The sequence below is a fragment of the Physella acuta genome, unplaced genomic scaffold, assembly GCF_028476545.2.
Source record: "Physella acuta isolate Inbredline_101_S28 unplaced genomic scaffold, ASM2847654v3 ptg000718l, whole genome shotgun sequence".
Taxonomy (NCBI): Eukaryota; Metazoa; Mollusca; class Gastropoda; family Physidae; genus Physella; species Physella acuta.
In genome coordinates this window covers 38,935-58,186 of record NW_026732236.1, presented here as the reverse complement: position 1 = coordinate 58,186, position 19,252 = coordinate 38,935, and the positions used below count along the sequence as shown (strand labels likewise).

The 19,252-nt window shown below is 34.4% G+C and overlaps 1 protein-coding gene across 1 annotated transcript in view; it reads right to left on the bottom strand.

Moving 5' to 3' along the window:
• Positions 1–9,523: 9,523 nt before the first annotated feature.
• LOC131949904 (cis-aconitate decarboxylase-like) overlaps positions 9,524–19,252 on the bottom strand; it is a 31,940-nt gene continuing 22,211 nt past the window's right edge. Inside the window, exons 3-9 of the mRNA XM_059311871.1 lie at positions 13,400–13,681; positions 13,062–13,290; positions 12,742–12,918; positions 12,480–12,601; positions 11,359–11,539; positions 10,266–10,500; positions 9,524–10,007 (exon numbers count right to left, since the gene is read on the bottom strand). Coding sequence (XP_059167854.1) covers positions 9,804–10,007; positions 10,266–10,500; positions 11,359–11,539; positions 12,480–12,601; positions 12,742–12,918; positions 13,062–13,290; positions 13,400–13,681 — 1,430 coding nt within the window. The 3' untranslated portion in view covers positions 9,524–9,803. The remainder of the gene's footprint in view (positions 10,008–10,265; positions 10,501–11,358; positions 11,540–12,479; positions 12,602–12,741; positions 12,919–13,061; positions 13,291–13,399; positions 13,682–19,252) is intronic.

Here is a 19,252-nt window from a genome sequence, read left to right as displayed (position 1 = left end):
AAGATGGTTAACTTATACATAGATCTGATACAAAATATCTAATTACAATCTTTTAAAACAAATAAAAAAACTGAAAATGCAAATGTGTAATTAAATAATGATGGGCTGATGGGGTTTGGGCTTTTAAGTAGAGCTGCAATAAATTTGGGATTAAAGAAAAAATAAAATTATACAATTAAGCAAACGGAATGTTATGTTGATTACAATGAGGGTCTCTGTAATACTTACACTGATCTATCATTCCAAAATTTTCCAAGACACAAAATTGACCCCTGGCGATAAGCGTACGCTGCCCTTGATTTATCCGCCAGTCCGGTTGAGTGGGGGGGGGGGGGGGGGAATGGGGGGGGGGGGGAGTTGGAGGGGGTTGAGAGGTGTGTATCTCTTTCTACAATTCAGATTGTGCTTTATGGACTGTTCTACCGTTAATTTGCTAGAAGGCTGATCGAGTGATGTTTGGCTTGAGACTGTCTTAATTAATATTAATACTTAATTTTTTTTTAATTTTTAAAATTTATTTATTTATTTATATTTTTTTGTAAATACTTTTATTTTTAATTTAAAACAAGTACATCAGCATCATTTACATAATTTCAAACATCGAACAAAACTGAAGGATTTTACAACTCTACATAATAATGCCATGGTATAAATGTGGTTATACTAGGTTTGATATGTAAAAAATATACAAGTTTAAACAGTAAAAGGGGTAAAGGAAAAATAAAAGGGTTGGAATCCTGGTGGGGGAGTGGGAAAGAAGTTGTTGAAGGAGAGGGGGATGGTCGGGCAGAGACTATAGGGCAGTGAAGCGTTGTAATAGTTGTGCTATCTTTTAACTTTTTTCTAAATACTTTTGTTTTCAATGATGAAACAAATTATAATAACATCAAAAATATTTCGATAATTACAAGGATTAAAGTGGGGAAAAAAGCGAAGGGGTTTACAATTGTAACCAAATATGAGTCAATGTGCCCTTTGTGATATTTGTTTACAATAATAAAAAATATGCATTATATGTGAGGAAATTACAAAGTTACAGAAAGCAAGCTAAGTAAGTTAGGTAATTTTTTTTTAATAATTTGCTTGAATCATTTGCTTACAATATGTTCAATTTGTTGAGTAAAATGTACAATGTGGATGAAAGAAAGTGCTGGTTAATTATTATTTTTTAAAAAAAATGTTTTTAAGCGTTGGAAGAGGTACATTAAAAACGAGATATTGCTTATAATTAGCTATTTCAAATCTTATTACATTTAGAGTTTAATATATTTAATAGTTTTTAAATTAAATAAAAGTCAAATAATAAATAATGCTCTGTAATATATTAACTAACACAACAAAGTTAAAAAGCATAAAATATTTCAATGTAATAATTCAAATTTTAATTACTTATTTTTATACTACTGAATTTCTAGCAATTTGTAACGACTTCTGATGATAATACTTGTTAGTTGTTTCCCTTATTTTCATATTCATTCAGCATTATATTGTTTCTATGTTGAACAACGATGTAATAAATTCTATATTGATTATTAAATATGACAATGATGCTTTTACATTTCTGTTAAGGTTAGATGCATCGAATGTATTTGGGCATTTACAAAAAAACTTAAACATCATCTCTGAAAACACTGAAAAGAATGTTCTTTGAAGATTTTACCTACTCATATACGAATAAAGAAAATAGTGTGACCATAACAGATGATCTTAACTCGAGGCTTACGATCATAGGGTTGTAGACTCTACCATCTGACCACACTGCCCAATGATGGTGTAATTAATGTATTACCATCTGACCACACTGCCCAATGATGGTGTAATTAATGTATTACCATCTTACCACACTGCCCAATGATGGTGTAATTGATGTATTACCATCTTACCTCACTGCCCAATGATGGTGTAATTGATGTATTACCATCTTACCGCACTTTCCAATGATGGTGTAATTAATATATTACCATCTTACCACACTGCCCAATGATGGTGTAATTGATGTATTACCATCTTACCACACTGCCCAATGATGGTGTAATTAATGTATTACCATCTTACCACACTGCCCAATGATGGTGTAATTAATGTATTACCATCTTACCACACTGTCCAATGATGGTGTAATTAATGTATTACCATCTTACCACACTGCCCAATGATGGTGTAATTAATGTATTACCATCTTACCACACTGTCCAATGATGGTGTAATTAATGTATTACCATCTTACCGCACTGTCCAATGATGGTGTAATTAATATATTACCATCTTACCACACTGCCCAATGATGGTGTAATTAATGTATTACCATCTTACCACACTGTCCAATGATGGTGTAATTAATGTATTACCATCTTACCGCACTGTCCAATGATGGTGTAATTGATGTATTACCATCTTACCACACTGCCCAATGATGGTGTAATTAATGTATTACTTACTTGATCCGTTACACTTGTCTTGTGTATCTTGCTGTGCCGTCATTAAGGCGAGATCCTTCTGTGTGTTATAACTGGATAAAAACTGAAATTTAAAAAAATATTGAAACAATTATTTTTTATTTGACGGTTACATCCCTTGAGCTTTTAAATATATTCGTTATTCGTTCGAAAAAAGGAAGTTTAGTTTCCCTTGCATACGGTGAATAGTCTGAATCACATCATAAAACATCAGAGTAATTCATAACGATGGATCAGACATGACGAATTATATTGATGGCAATCTTGAAATTGGTCATTTTTTTTATTCATCTGTTTAATTACGTTTTTTGAATAATTTCATCCGTTTTCCCGTTCGTGCCCAAGACAAATGGGGCAGCTGAAGTAGAGTTCATCTGTTATAGAGACCTCGTTATATGAAGAGAATAAAGTGGTGAACACTATGCTCAGCCGGCTTTGCTTTCCCCAATATGAGTTAGGTACCCATAAGAGCTGGGTGGTCTCAGGGACATCATTCTAAGTTATTCAAAATCTAATAATTTTACTTTAGCCAAAAACTAATTCTAATATTATAGTCACTTAGCACATACTTCTAAAAATGTGAGTCAATGTGAGTTCACGAGTAATACGTCACCTTAGTTGGATTCGTCCCACATATTTGAGTTGTTGACAGTTTTTTTGCGGTAAATAAAATCACCATGTTTGCCAGATGTCTAGACAGGAACAAAATTTATTTGACCAGCGCAACAGTTCGATCGTCTGCACCATCACGTCTGCGTGGGGTTTTATTATTATACGGTGATCACGTGACATCTTAGAACGGCTAAACTTTCCATTAAGTCTTAATGAATTCAGCAATAGCGCTCGGTGGATCATTGCGACCTGCTCTACTGCAGTGCTCAGCAGATGTTGTTCATGTAGGAAGTAACAGACAGACATGGGCAACACAATGCAGGCCGTGGCAGGATTAGAATATATTCTTTCATCAAGGGGTGGTTTACATTAGGCTGATATAAGCTACATGCTATTATTCAGCATGGAAAAGTTACTTCCCTTGATAAAACTCCATCTGCTAACTTCTGCACTAAAAAAGGTTTCTGTCAGGATATATATATATATATATATATATATAAATATATATATATATATATATATATATATATATATATATATATATATATATATATATATATATATATATATATATATATATATATATATATATATATATATATATATATATATATATATATATATGTATGTATGTGCGTGTGTGTGTGTGTGTGTGTGTGTGTTATGGTCAAAGCCCGAAGTCGGCCACTACAGGATCAAGAGCAGATTTAGGATATCCGTATGTCATCATGACATTGATCCTTGATGATATTTCTGTACTTTCGCATTTTTTGTACTTTTGTGTATTTTTATACTTTCGTATTTTTTGGATTTTTTAATATTTTTGTACTTTCGTAATTTTTTTTTGTATTTTTTATATTTTTGTACTTTCTCTACAGCTCTTTTCCCATCTGTGTCACACACACACACACACATACACATACACACACAAATACACACACAAATACACAAACACACAAACACTTACTAATACATACATTCTATACACACACTCATGCAAACATGCATACACACATTTACACACACACACACACATATATATATATATATATATATATATATATATATATATATATATATATATATATATATATATATATATATATATATATATATATATATATATATATATATATATATATATATATATATGCGTGTGTGTGTTGTGCGCATTTATAAATATATAATATGTATGTGCATGTGTATGTATTTATTATAATTTATATATGTGTATTTTTAGGCGCTAATATTAATATGTGCATATATGCCAATGTGTATAATTGTATATGTAGACATGTATATACATGTGTATGATTTTTTAAGCTTATTTGTTTGTGAATTTGAGTATTTATGCTGTATACACTTTGATTATACGTGTATAAATGTATACATGATACTTGTACATCTATGTATGTATACATATGTGTACAGAGGCGTAGCGAGGGGGGGGAGGGGGGTGCAGACTGCACCTGGGTGACACCATTTAGGGGGGTGACACCAAGGCAAAAAATAGCAAAATATATAGAGAAAAATTTGAGGGAGGGGGGTGTGTTAATCGAAAATTTGTCCCCGGGAAGGGTCGCTAAGCCTCTGGTGGGTGACCATAGGCGTAGCGACCCTTCCCCGCGCCCGGAGACAAACTTTTCTATTTGCACCCCCCGTCGAGATTTCGATTTGAACCCCCCTCAACCTTTCAATTTATTTTTCCAACCCATTTTTGCGCCCCCTAAGGTCGGCGCCCGGGGACATATGTCCCCCCGCCCCCTCCCTCCCCTCGCAATGCTACTGGGGGTGACACCATTAAGTGCCGCACCGGGTCACACCCGACCTCGCTACGCCACTGTAAGTGTATACGACTGTGCATGTAAATTTGTTTATAGTTATATATGTATGTATTGCGTAAGATTAAAATATTCCTTTAATATGCATATGCATGGCTGGAGAATCAACAACGTCGAAGTGTTATTAATTAATGGCTCAAATATACGATAATGACATGACACAATATGACTCGATATATAAATTGTTTACCCCACATTAACGTATCAAATACCCTCCCCTCTAACCCTCTCCCAACCCATGTCTATCTTCTCCAATGTATCCATATATTAAAATAAAATTAGAAGCCTGTTCTTCTTCAAAACTTTGATGTATTTTTCGCAAAGTATGAAGAGCTGCACTAATTAGCTTTATTAATTAAGTTGGAATAGAAGAAGCGAGAGATTCTATTGGCTGATGAGGGCAGTTAACAGCTGCTGCAATATGGGTTACAGAAGGGGGAGGGGTGGGGGGTTATCGGAAAGGGGGTTACAGAATGGGAAGTGGGTATGAAAGGAAGATATGAGCTGGAGGGTGGGTGGGTGAGAGGGAGTGGATATGTGCGAAAGAAAGTTACTGAGTTGAAAATTGGGTCCATCTGCTAATGAGTATATTTGGTTTTGTTATGTGATACTGATGCCTGTGGCAGGCCTAGGTGACTGGATTTATTTATAACTAAGATGTATGGCTGTCGTAGATCAGAATTTTTTTCATAAACATTATTGAAAGGTTGAAGGGGATGGAAATCGAAAGTTTGGGGGGGGGGGGGGGGGGGTGGGGGGTGCAAATCGAAAGTTTGAGGTGGGGGGGGGGGGTGCAAATCGAAAATTTTGTCCCCGGGTGACGGGAAGGGTCGCTACGCCTCTGGAAGGAGTTTGTCGATTTAAAATAGGTGGTGCCCGCCACCCTACCGATATTTTAGAATGTGCTCTAGAGTAAAAAAAGGTTGGGAACCCCTGTCGAAGATGTATAGCTGTGTTGCTATGTAGATGCATGGCTAGATTGTCATAAAAATAGCTTATGTATTAAATCTGTCTAGCTGGGTAACTAGCGTATTTGTTGTCGCTTTAAAAATGTTCTGTTCCTCTCATTCAGATTTTTAGCGATCTTGTTCAGTGTAATAAGGTCAGTAGTATCGTATGGTATCGAATGGTATCGTATGGTATGGTATCGTATCGTATAGTTTTGTATTGCATCGTGTCGTACGGTACGGTACTGTGTGGTGTGTCGAGGTATCGCATCGTATCGTATCGCATCGCATCGTATCGTATCGTATCGTATCGTATCGTATCGTATCGTATCGTATCGTATCGTATCGTATCGTATCGTATCGTATCGTATCGTATCGTATCGTATCGTATCGTATCGTATCGTATCGTATCGTATCGTATCGTATCGTATCGTATCGTATCGTATCGTATCGTATCGTATCGTATCGTATCGTATCGTATCGTATCGTATCGTATCGTATCGTATCGTATCGTATCGTATCGTATCGTATCGTATAGTACCGTATCGTATCGTATCGTATCGTATCGTATCGTATCGTATCGCCATAGGGATCTAAGACAAATGATCACAGGACAAATTATCTCAGTCCAAATAATATCCCAGATAAAATATCCCAGGAAAAATATCCCAGACAAAATATATCGAGACAAATAATCTCTCGAACAAAATATATCAGGAAAAAATATATCAGGAAAAATTATAAAATGGAAAAAACATGTCTGACAAAATATAAATTACATAATCCCTGATTGTAGATTATCCCCTTGAGATTAAATTTTAAAAAAACAAGAAGCGAAAAAAAAAATGCATAGTATAATAATATTTTTTATTTTTTAGAATCCAAACTATATCACATAACCATTTTTGCTTTCATTGCAAGAAAAATCACACCTCAGCCTTTTTTTAAAGCAATTCATAAAAATCTGTATTAATATAATCATATGCTGAAACTTAATAAAACAATTAGGAGCAAATTCATACTTAAGAGGTGAATAAATTATTGTATGTAATTAATGCATTCAGGTTATAGAGACTGGTTTATAAAAATAATTGCTATGGGAGGTCCTCTTTGTTATTCTTCGTTCTTAATTGGAAAAACAGAGAGGATTTCCTCCAACATATATATATATATATATATATATATATATATATATATATATATATATATATATATATATATATATATATATATATATATATAATTGTATATTTTATTATATATTTTATTATATATAACGTGTGAACATGTTACGCGCCATTTGGTCCTTTGATTGTTGCTCCCCCCCTACCCACCTCAGACATGCAATTTACAGCATCAGTTTGTCTAGCATGTTAGCTTTAGTATTACAGTTTCATCATCGGCTTGTGAAAACTGATTTGATTTTTTAATTTTTTTTTATAATACTTTTATTTGTAATTAAAACAAGTATATCATCATCAAATTCTTTACATAATTTCGAACATCAAATGAAAGCGAAAGGTTTTGCCAATGTACATAATAAATATTTACATAATGTGATTATAAAAAATTGAAAGGGATAACAGTAAAAGGAGTGAAGGTCAAATGAAAGTGTCAAGACTCCGGGTGGGGAGTGGAAAGGAAATTGTTCAACGAGGAACGAGGAAAGGGGGGGGGGGGGAGAGGGTTGGGGGGGGGGGGTCAATGAGACAGTGAAGCATTTTCTATGTAGGGAAACAAAATATGTTGACCAGTTGAAAGAGTGTTTATATATTGAGTTTTCAAAAGGTTGCTGTGTGAAAGATGAGCGGAAAGAAGCAAGATTTAGAACTTTAAATAAGTAAATGAATAGATATTCGAAATTGATGTTGGGGTGAGTGGTGGGGTCGTTGGAACAGTTGAAGGGGATGTGGGGTTATCATGTGTGAGGTTGAGGTGGACAGAGGGGGAGGGGCTGGATGTGTCTGAATGGACTGATTTGATAGTTGCTTTTTCTTACATAGACATAATCCGCGCGAGTTCAAGCTGCAATGGTTATTTTGAAAAACGTTGTATATAATCTATAACTTGTAGCATTTACCCTACTGTTAATTAAAACAGCAAGCTTTTAATCTTCAATTTATATTTCAGTCAATAAAATTCACAGTTTCTGTTTGTTAAGGTAAAATTATTTAAGTTAACTGATTTAAAAATAAATGTTAAAATAATGTTTGTATTTTAAATTTCTCAATGTGAAATAAACATGTAATTAAAAAAAATATTTTTTATGCTTATTTATGTCCCCTGTTATACACCTGAAACAATAGGTCTGAACTTTGTTTTACTTTATGCATTCATCTTAAAAAGATTTGATGACAACTTTGATTGATCAAGATCTTGTAAATAGGCCTACTTTTCTAATGTATCGCTCACCTAAACAGATTTAAACAGAATTAGGAAATATTGAATGTTGGCCTATTCAAATGTCAGACACTTAAATAAAAATTGGTTTTTGTCACCACCCTGAACAGGACGGTATGATTGCACTAGATAAGTTTAGTTCCATATTTTAAATTTATATATTTTTTATGAAACAGAGAAATTAGCAACATACGCGCCGACCAAAGACGCGAAACTGAAAAAAAAAATTAAAAAATAAAAAACTAACATAATCCCGTAATGTGTCGATACGGTAGTTAAAAATTCATTTGGATTAAATTATTTTAATTAATTTCTTAAGTTTATAACAAGTGTTTAGTTCAAAAGGCATCACAAAAATGATTATTTTTCAAAACAAATAAGAAGCATTTTTTTTGGACGCACTATCGAATAAAACACTAAAAAGAAGTGATCATTTTAGGCAGTTGCCTCCCTTTGAATTGCTCGGAATGAAACGGTCAAGCGTCAGTTTGGCCGCCTCAAGTTTTCCCTAGTTTTTCTCAGTCTAGCTATGAGCTCTCTACCGTTTGACCACGCCATCCCATCCTCTATAAATAGCTATATTAAATGCTTACAACCAAACAAGAAGAGACAACTAAAATAAAAATTTCGAGCCAAGTTATTTTTAAAAATAATATTTGTTTATTTACAACGTTTCAAGAAATATTTAAATATATGTCACAATTTCACAAATAATCAATCATGTAATTACACAATTAATCTATCTGATAGCAGCACAAACAATCATGTAGTACAATAATTCTTTAATCACATCGAAAATCAAATGAAATCAATTCATTTAAATTAATTCACTTTAATAGAGTACACAATTAATCTTTGGGCTAATACATTTTAGATTTGGTATTATTCACATAAAAATACATTTTTACATCAACAATCACGCACATATTTTTACAACTGTGAAATATTATAAACAAATAGAAAATATGTTTGGTCACACGCAAAATTTAAAACAAAATAATTTGTTGTTAATGGGGACAAATCAATACAAAATGTTAATCTTAGCATCGCATGAATTAATAGGAGATACATCACAATGGTATGCTACCACACTTATATAAACTCCACAAACTCACTCTTCGGTGATATATCTCTCACACACAATTATAAGATAAAAATGCATCTGATAAAATAATGTACAGGCTACGCCATGAAAAATTTCTTGAGATCAGAACAAAATGTTTCGAACAAGAGCTTATGTGTTTAACAGAACCTACTTATAATATAATGAAGTATATGTCTGTAATTTAGCGCAAGTTGTAGTTATAGGCTACATTACATAATGAAATATATATCTGTAGTCTTATGCCACATTTAAAGCAAGCACCCAGCACGCGATTTAACGAAAGAAAACGAAATAAAAAAATAAACCCAATGTGAGTATAAAGCGAAAATCTTATGTACAAAAATCGCGATATAACATGTATATTATTTAATGTACAACCCGTTCAAATCATATATACACCCCGGCATCAACCCTATGTACAACCCGACAACCCGTGGAGGAATTAATAAGAGTAGAGCAGCTTGGCCAAGTCTGAAGCCTTCTCTGTTGGCGCCATGTGTCTGACCGTGCGGATGATCTGCTCCTTGTTGCCGTGCGTCATCGTGCTGGTGTTGGCGTTGAATTTGTTGATGACGTCAGCGTCGCTTAACGGGTTTCGCCAGTGGCCGTAAGGCGTGTCACAGCGACCTGTGATCTCAGACCCGTCCTGTGGTTTGGTAAAAACAAACGTTATTTGTTAATTTTTTTGTAGGTACAGTTCACTTCAAACATAAGCTGTGTCAGCTGTTAGTAGTCCGTGTTAGGTCTAAACAAATTTATTTTAAAAGAAGGTCGTGTTTGTTTTAACTGAAGCGGTTCGGTTAAGAACATTAAACAAAGTGTTTTTTTTTAACATAAGGAACGAGGTGAATTAAAAAGGGGAAGTAATTCACCACCTCTAATGCTGAAAGGGGAAGTAACTCACCAGGAGCTTGACCTGCACCTCGACATACATCTCGTTGAAAGATGGCTTGTTGTCCTCGGGACTCTCCACCTGCGTCTTCCTCAGCAGCTCCGCGAGCAGCTCACGTGACCTGTTGCTGTTGTGGTAGGACTGTGGGGTCACGTGACCGTCCAGCAGGGCCGTGCAGGCGTTAAATTGGAACGAGTGGCGGGCCTCGTGCATGGTGGAGGGGAGTGGGCGGTTGATGTATTTGGAGCTGTTAGATTGTAAACAAAAAAATGTTGCATTTCCAAAAGTAATTGGCAATTACATTTCCAAAAGTAATTGGCAATTACTTAATTTAATAATGTTGATGTATTTAGGGCTTTTAAATATTATGCAAAAATTTTTATTTTTCTAAAAGTAACCTAAAGATAACAATGATTTAATTTAATAATTATTCTTTCCATGAAAAGAATACTTTGAAAAACCTTCGTGTTCTTGTAGGCAGCCTTCCGATATCAAACTTACCACATGGTTGTAATTATTATATCACGTAATTGAATACAAATCCCTCATAATATGCAAAGCTAGTTAGGGAGCCTTAAAGATGCTTAACTTAGGCCGGGTAACATGTGATATGAATCTTCTTCGACGTGCAATTATGTAAATTTGTATATAAATAAACAGAAGAGCCTTGCTAAATCTGACCGAAAAGCACTTCTAAGACAAAGTAGCCCTCTAATGCCTAATGAGCCCTACTACAGAAGAGCCCAACTAAAACGTACTGAAGGGCCCAACTAAAACTTACTGTAGAACCCTACTAAAACTTACTTTGGAGCCCTACTTAAACGTACTGAGGAGCCTTACTAAAACTTACTTTGGAGCCCTACTAATACGTACTGAAGAGCCCAAAGACTATTAAAACCTACCTAAGGAGCCCTACTAAAACTTACTGAGAACCTTACTAAAACTTACCTAAGGAGCCCTACTTTTACTTACTGTGGAGCCCTACATACCATACTAAGCCCTACTACAACTTACTGTGGAGCCCTGATGAGACTTACTGTGGAGCCTACTTTTACTAACTCTGGGGCCCAACTAAGACTTACTGTGGAGCCCTAATTAGACTTACTGTGGAGCCCTGATGAGAACACTCTTGATGTTCTGAGCACTGAACGACTCGAGCTGATCCGTGATGTTGGCGCGGACTGCCAAGGCGGCATCAATTGTCCAGTGCATGCCGAGGTGGGCGGGGAATCTCTTGAGGGCGATGTCTTGTGTGTGGAGCAGAAACTCGGGGTTGCCGTAGTTCTCTGTGAGACACAGACATTAGAGTTATTTATAGAACACAGACATTAGAGCTATTTATAGAACACAGACATTAGAGTTAGTTATAGAACACAGACATTAGAGTTATTTATAGAAACATTAGAGTTATTTATAGAACACAGACATTAGAGTTATTTATAGAACACAGACATTAGAGCTATTTATAGAACACAGACATTAGAGTTATTTATAGAACACAGACATTAGAGTTATTTATAGAACACAGACATTAGAGTTATTTATAGAACACAGACATTAGAGTTATTTATAGAACACAGACATTAGAGTTATTTATAGAACATAAACATGAGAGTTATTTATAGAACACAGACATTAAAGCTATTTATAGAACATAAACATGAGAGTTATTTATAGAACACAGACATTAGAGTTATTTATAGAACACAGACATTAGAGCTATTTATAGAACACAGACACTAGAGTTATTTATAGAACACAGACATTAGAGTTATTTATAGAACACAGACATTAGAGTTACTTACAGAACACAGACATTTGAGTTATTTATAGAACATGGACATTAGAGCTATTTATAGAACACACACAGAGTTATTTACAGATTACAGACATTGACTCATTTATAGAACACAGACATTAGAGGTATTTATAAAACACAGAAATTAGAGCTATTTATAGAACACAGACATTAGAGCTATTTATAGAACACAGACATTATAGTTATTTATAGAACACAGACATAAGAGCTATTTAAAGAACACAGACATCAGAATTATATACATAACACAGGCATTAGAGTTATTTGTAGAACACAGACATTAGAGTTACTGATAATGTTTTGTCCAGAGAAAACAAAAGTTGCCCAAATGCTAGATGCACACAATCACAGACGTGTCTATGTTGTACGCAGTGTTTGTTGTGTGATAAGTATAAGTAAAGTGTTACCTGCGAGTAAATTCTCCGGATCGAAGTCGTCGTAGAAAGCCCCAAACCCTGAGGGCATGTCTAGGATGTTGCTGTTGCCTTCAATACCTTGGTCAGCCAGAAGTGCCGCTTCCAGACCAAACCTAAATCATACGAAATAAATATAACCATCTACTTGTTTATACAAATCATTTTTCAATGTTCGTTTCATCATATTCCATAATTGAGATAACTAGTTTTCTACCTAACTGATGTTACTCTATTTTCAAATAACAAATTTTACCTGGCAGCTTTCCCAGCATGCAGCGGTTTTGTTGTTGTTCCGGCATTGGCCATCGGGGCACCAGCAAACGACGCCGCGATGCCCAGGGCGTTTCTGCTTTTCTCAGGACCGAACCCAAGAAGGTTTGAACAGGCGGCGGCGCTACCCATCACGCCAACAACGGCATGTGGGTGGAACCTGCAGACAACGAAAAATTAGAATATAAAATAGATATATAGGCTATCTACTTGTATAGGACAAGCGGATGAACTTATATGTAATACGATGTGAAGTTAGTTTTAGAGTTGTTGAACTGTGTTAAAAATACTTTGCTGCTATACCTGCATGGAATACTTTTCGCCGAGGACGATGACCTCAGCAGAAGACCTTGAACTTGGATCCCTACGTTGTAGGCGACCAGGACCTGTTCTAAAGACGGACGCATGTCACCCGTCATGGACTCGGCCAATGCGATGATGGCGGGGAGGGTGGGTCCACTTGGGTGGGTGGCAGGATGCCAGGTGTCGTCAAAGTCCATGGAGTGTATGCTGACGCCATTGACGTAGGCAGCTGATGAAGAGAAGAATGAGTCAGTTAAATTTCCAGAAAACTCCAAAATTTTTAAAGAAAACTAATTAAAAGATAATTAATTAAAAACATAATGTTACACGAAACGTACCTGTAGCAGGTGACGCCCTCATGTTCTTTGACCCCCACAGCACCGAACCCGACAGACTGTTCCTCCCTGACGTCACCACCGAGTGCTCCAGACCCACGCACGTCTTGGCGATCGTCTGGGCGATGTCCGTCTGGAATCCCAGGATCCCGACCCCCAGCGTGTCCAGCAGCATCCTCTTGCTGCGGTGGATGGTTTTCTCGGACAGCTGCTTCAGGCTGGTGTTGGCCACTAGGTCGGACATCCATGACGTCACGGAGGTCGCGGGCAGGTTCATTGGCAGAGCTGATGAAAGGAAAACAGAAGAAAAGTTATGTGGTTGTCAAGCTCAAGTTTAACCTTACTTTCAGTATTAAGTTCATATAATGTTCAAGCTTTATGTTCAAGTTGTTGTTGGTGCTCGAGTTAATCATTAGATCAAGTATTATGTTCATATGAATGAGGTTTTCAAGTATTATGTTTATATGAAAGAGGTTTTCAAGTTTAAGTAGTTCAAGTAGTTGTTGGTGCTCCTATCAAACAAAGTTGAAACACGGAAGTTCGTATTAGATAGCATTATTTTTATAAAGAAATATTGAATATGTAACATTATCTCCCTTAAGGGGGCAGTATCGCCCAGACTAAGGGAGAGAAACACAAAAAAAAAGACAAAACAAGAACTTTTAGACATTCTTGTGTTAAATTTGTTTTACAGTGGTCGTAATAATAGAAGTATAATACAGCATATAAATTGTTGAATATAAGTGTAGCAAATATTTTGTAAAAATTAGCTTACTAATACTTTCATATATTTTTAAATTTATTGTAAACAATTTTATTAAACCATACTTAATTCATATCTCACAGACAATAAATAACGCGCATTTCCAATTTAGAAGTGCTCGATTGTCATTCCTAACTAAGCTTTGATTTTTCTAATAAGAAAAAAAAAATAGAAATATTAATGTGTCTCAACATAACATTCTGGTTGTCAATAAAATGTGTATCATCCTGGTTGCCAATAAAATGTGTATAATTTTATGTTACTGTAATCCCTAATGCTTTTCAGCTCTATTTAATATCCCAAACCCAATCAGCTCACCACGCCGACGGAAAAAAATTCATTGAATCATCATTTAATTACACATTTGCACTTTCAGGTTTAAAAAAAAATTAATTAGACACTTTGTATTTGATCTATGTATAAGTAAGCCACTTAAATGAATGAAAGTAGGCTACATTTAAGAAAGTAGTATTTATATTGTAACTCTGTATCAGTCCTCACAAGAGGTCGCGGGCAGGTTCATTGGCAGAGCTGTTAAGAACAAAGTGTACACTCTGATATAAGTCGGCAAAATCTTTTGCTTAAACCGAGGTACGAGGGTTATACAACACTAGCCGTCGGTACCCGTTACACGTGAATTATCGGCCTATATAGTTTAATGATATACTTGCTTGAGAAAAATATTTGATAAAATAGTTATTGGTGAAAACGCAATGTGCTTTACTACACGTTGAACGATATTAGGGACAAAGCAAAGAAATAACTAAATAGCTAAAAATCCGACACATTTAAAATAACATAGACTACCAATATTTATTAGAAAAATTAAAATCAAATCATATACATTATTAGTCAACACAACACCAGATTAAATGCAAACGCTGATTCAGAGACATAACATTAAGAGTCTTAAATGATTTCGTTAAAAACCCGGCGGTTCAATGGTAGTTATGTTGTTTTTAAAACTAATTTTGTTTAGTTTAGGCCGAGAAAACCATTCACCACCATTTATAAACCATTCCCCGCCCATTATAAGCACTTTGCCTCCAAAGTATTCACCATAAGGGTCCTAGCTTATCTTCAGTCTGATCTGATCGCGCCCATATTACACAAATGAAGAAAGATTTTAGAAGATGTGTAGGCCCAGTGAAATAGAAAAGCGAAATGTTTTGGCAGACTAAAAAGTTTTTCTACTGAAGATGTGAGGCTGTACAATGACTGTACATGAATAGTAGACCGTGGTCACGCTGTTCTGGTCATTTGAGGACAGCCAATCTTCTAGGTCTAGGAGAGACAACTACAAAATCAAACAAATGCTGCCTTGTAGTTGGACAAAGGCTATTTTTTCCCCCACCTTAAGCTTGTTATTTACAGCGTTCGCCTTGCATGTTCGCTTTAGTATTACAGTTTTTATCATCGGCTTGTGAGGACTGATATAGATTTTTAAGAGTAATAATTCTTTCTTAGATGTAGCCTACTTTCATTCATTTAAGATGGTTTACTTATACATAGATCTAATACAAAACATATAATTACAATTTTATTAAAACAAATAAGAAAACTAAAAATAAAAATGTGTAATTAAATGATGATTCAATGGATTTATTTTTTCCATCGGCGTGGTGGGCTGAGGGGGTTTGGGCTTTTAAGTAGAGCTGAAATAAATTTGGGATTAAAGAAAAAATAAAATTATAAAATTAAGCAAACGGAATGTTATGTTGAATACAATGAGACACATCAAATCAAACATTCTTCCATTTTAGATATATATATCTATAGCATTTATTTTTTTTTAAATATATTTTTAAACATTTAAAATAGTAGTTTATTTGCTAGTTTTACACAGTTTCAAAGACATAAACATCAATAAGAACATGGCATAAGAACTAGACTAAAATAGGGTGTGCAACTCGGTTTCTTTTGACTGCTTAGTTTACTGTGCTCCATCCTCAGCTACCCATGGCCAGAAACAAAAACGACCATGGGAAAAGGGTCTCTGTAGTACTTACACTGATCAATCATTCCAAAATTTTCCAAGACACAAAATTGACCCCTGGCTATAAGCGTTAGCTGCCCTTGATTTATCCGCCAGTCCGGTTGAGTGGGGGGGGGGGTGAGTTGGAGGGGGTTGAGAGGTGTGTATCTCTTTCTACCATTCAGATTGTGCTTTATGGACTGTTCTACCGTTAATTTGCTAGAGGGCTGATCGAGTGATGTTTGGCTTGAGACTGTCTTAATTAATATTAATACTTATTTTTTTTTTTAATTTTTAAAATTTATTTATTTATTTATATTTTTTTGTAAATACTTTTATTTTTAATTTAAAACAAGTACATCAGCATCATTTACACAATTTCAAACATCAAACATCAAATAAAACTGAAGGATTTTACAATTCTACATAATGCCATGGTATATATGTGGTTATACTAGGTTTGATATGTGCAACATATACAAGTTTAAACAGTAAAGGGGTAAAGGAAAAATAAAAGGGTTGGAATTCTGGTGAGGATTGGAATGAAGTTGTTGAAGGGGAGGGGGATGGTTGGGCAGAGACTATGGGGCAGTGAAGCTTTATAATAGTTGTAATATCTTTTAACTTTTTTTAAAAATACTTTTGTTTTCAATGATGAAACAACTTATAATAACATCAAAAATATTTCGATAATTACAAGGATTAAAGTGGGGAAAAAGCGAAGGGGCTTACAATTGTAACCAAATATAAGTCAATGTGCTCTTTGTGACATTTGTTTACAATAATAAAAAATATGTATTATATGTGAGGAAATTACAAAGTTACAGAAAGCAAGCTAAGTAAGTTAGGTAATTTTTTAAAAATAATTTGCTCGAATCATTTGCTTACAATATGTTCAATTTGTTGAGTAAAATGTAATTTGTGGATGAAAGAAAGTACTGGTTAATTATTATTTTTTTAAAAATGTTTTTAAGCTTTGGAAGAGGTACATTAAGAATGAGGTAGCGCCTTTAATTAGCTATTTCAAATCTTATTACATTTAGAGTTTAATATATTTAATAGTTTTTAAATTAAATAAAAGTCAAATAATAAATAATGCTATGTAATATATTAACTAACACAACAAAGTTAAAAAGCATAAAATATTTCAGTTTAATAATTTAAATTTTACTTATTTTTATACTACTGAATTATACTACTGAATTTCTAGCAATTTGTAACGACTTCTGATGATAATACTTGTTAGTTGTTTCCCTTTTTTTCATCATGAGAGGTAATAAAAAAAAGTTCTAAATATTCATTCAGCATTATATTGTTTCTTTGTTGAACAACGATGTAATAAATTCTATATTGATTAATAAATATGACAATGATGCTTTTACATTTCTGTTATAAAATATGGTTTGATGCAGCGAATGTATTTGGGCATTTACAAAAAAACTTAAACATCATCTCTGAAAACACTGAAAAGAATGTTCTTTGTAGATTTTACCTACTCATATACGAATAAAGAAAATAGTGTGACCATAACAGATGATCTTAACTCGAGGCATACGATCATAGGGTTGTAGATTCTACCATCTGATCACACTGCCCAATGATGGTGTAATTAATGTATTACCATCTGACCACACTGCCTAATGATGGTGTAATTAATGTATTACCATCTGACCACACTGCCCAATGATGGTGTAATTAATGTATTACTTACTTGATCTGTTACACCTGTCTTGTGTATCTTGCTGTGACGTCATCAAGGCGAGATCCTTCTGTGTGTTATAACTGGACAAAAACTGAAATTTAAAATAAATATTGAAACAATTATGTTTTATTTGATAGTTACGTCCCTTGAGCTTTTAAATTGACTCGATATACGTTCGAAACAAGGAGGGTTTGTGTCCCTTGCATAAGGTGAATAGTCTGAATCACATCATAAAAAATTAGAGTAATTCATAACGATGGGTCAGACATGACGAATTATATTGATGGCAATCTTTAAATTGGTCATTTTTTTATTCATCTGTTTAATTAAGTTTATTGAATAACTTCATCATCATCTTTTCCCGTTCGTGCCCAAGACACACTGGGCAGCTGAAGTAGAGTTCATCTGTTTTAGAGACCTCGTTATATGAAGAGATAATGTGGTGAACACTATGCTCAGCTGGCTTTGCTTTCCCCAATATGAGTTAGGTACCCATCAGAGCTGGGTGGGCTCAGTGACATCACTCTAAGTTATTTAAAATCTAATAATTTTACTTTAGCAAGAAACTAACTCTAATATTATAGTCACTTGGCACATACTTCTAAAATGTGAGACAGTGAGAGTTAATGAATAATACGTCACCTTAATTGGATTCGTCCCACATATTTGAGTTTTTGACAGTTTTTTTGCGGTAAATAATATCACCATGCTTGCCAGATGTCCAGATATGAACAAAAATTATTTGACCAGCGCAAAAGTTCAATCGTCTGCACCATCACGTCTGCGTGGGGTTTTATTATTATACGGTGATCACGTGACATCTTAGAACGGCTGAACTCTCCATTAATTCTTAATGAATTCAGCAACGGCGCTCGGTGGATCATTGCGACCTGCTCTACTGCAATCTGCTGTGGTCAGCAGATGTTGTTCATGTAGGAAGCAGACAACAGACATGTGCAACAATATGCAGGCCGTGGCAGGATTAGAATAAATTCTTTCATCTAGGGTTGGTTTACATTAGGCTGATATCCGTTTTATACAATTATTCAGCCTAGACAAAGTTATTTCCCTTGATAAAACTCTATCTGCAAACTGTCAGGATATATATATATATATATATATATATATATATATATATATATATATATATATATATATTTATATATACATATACATATATATATATATATATATATATATATATATATATATATATATATATATATATATATATGGCTTTTATAGATGTATGGCTGCCCTTAGAAGCATGGCAGTCATAGATAAGAGCAGATTTAAGATATCCGTATGTCATCATGACATTGATCCTTGGTGATATTTCTGTACTTTCGTATTTTTTGTCGTAGTTTTGTATATTTTTATACTATCGTATTTTTTGTATTTTTTTTATACTTTTGT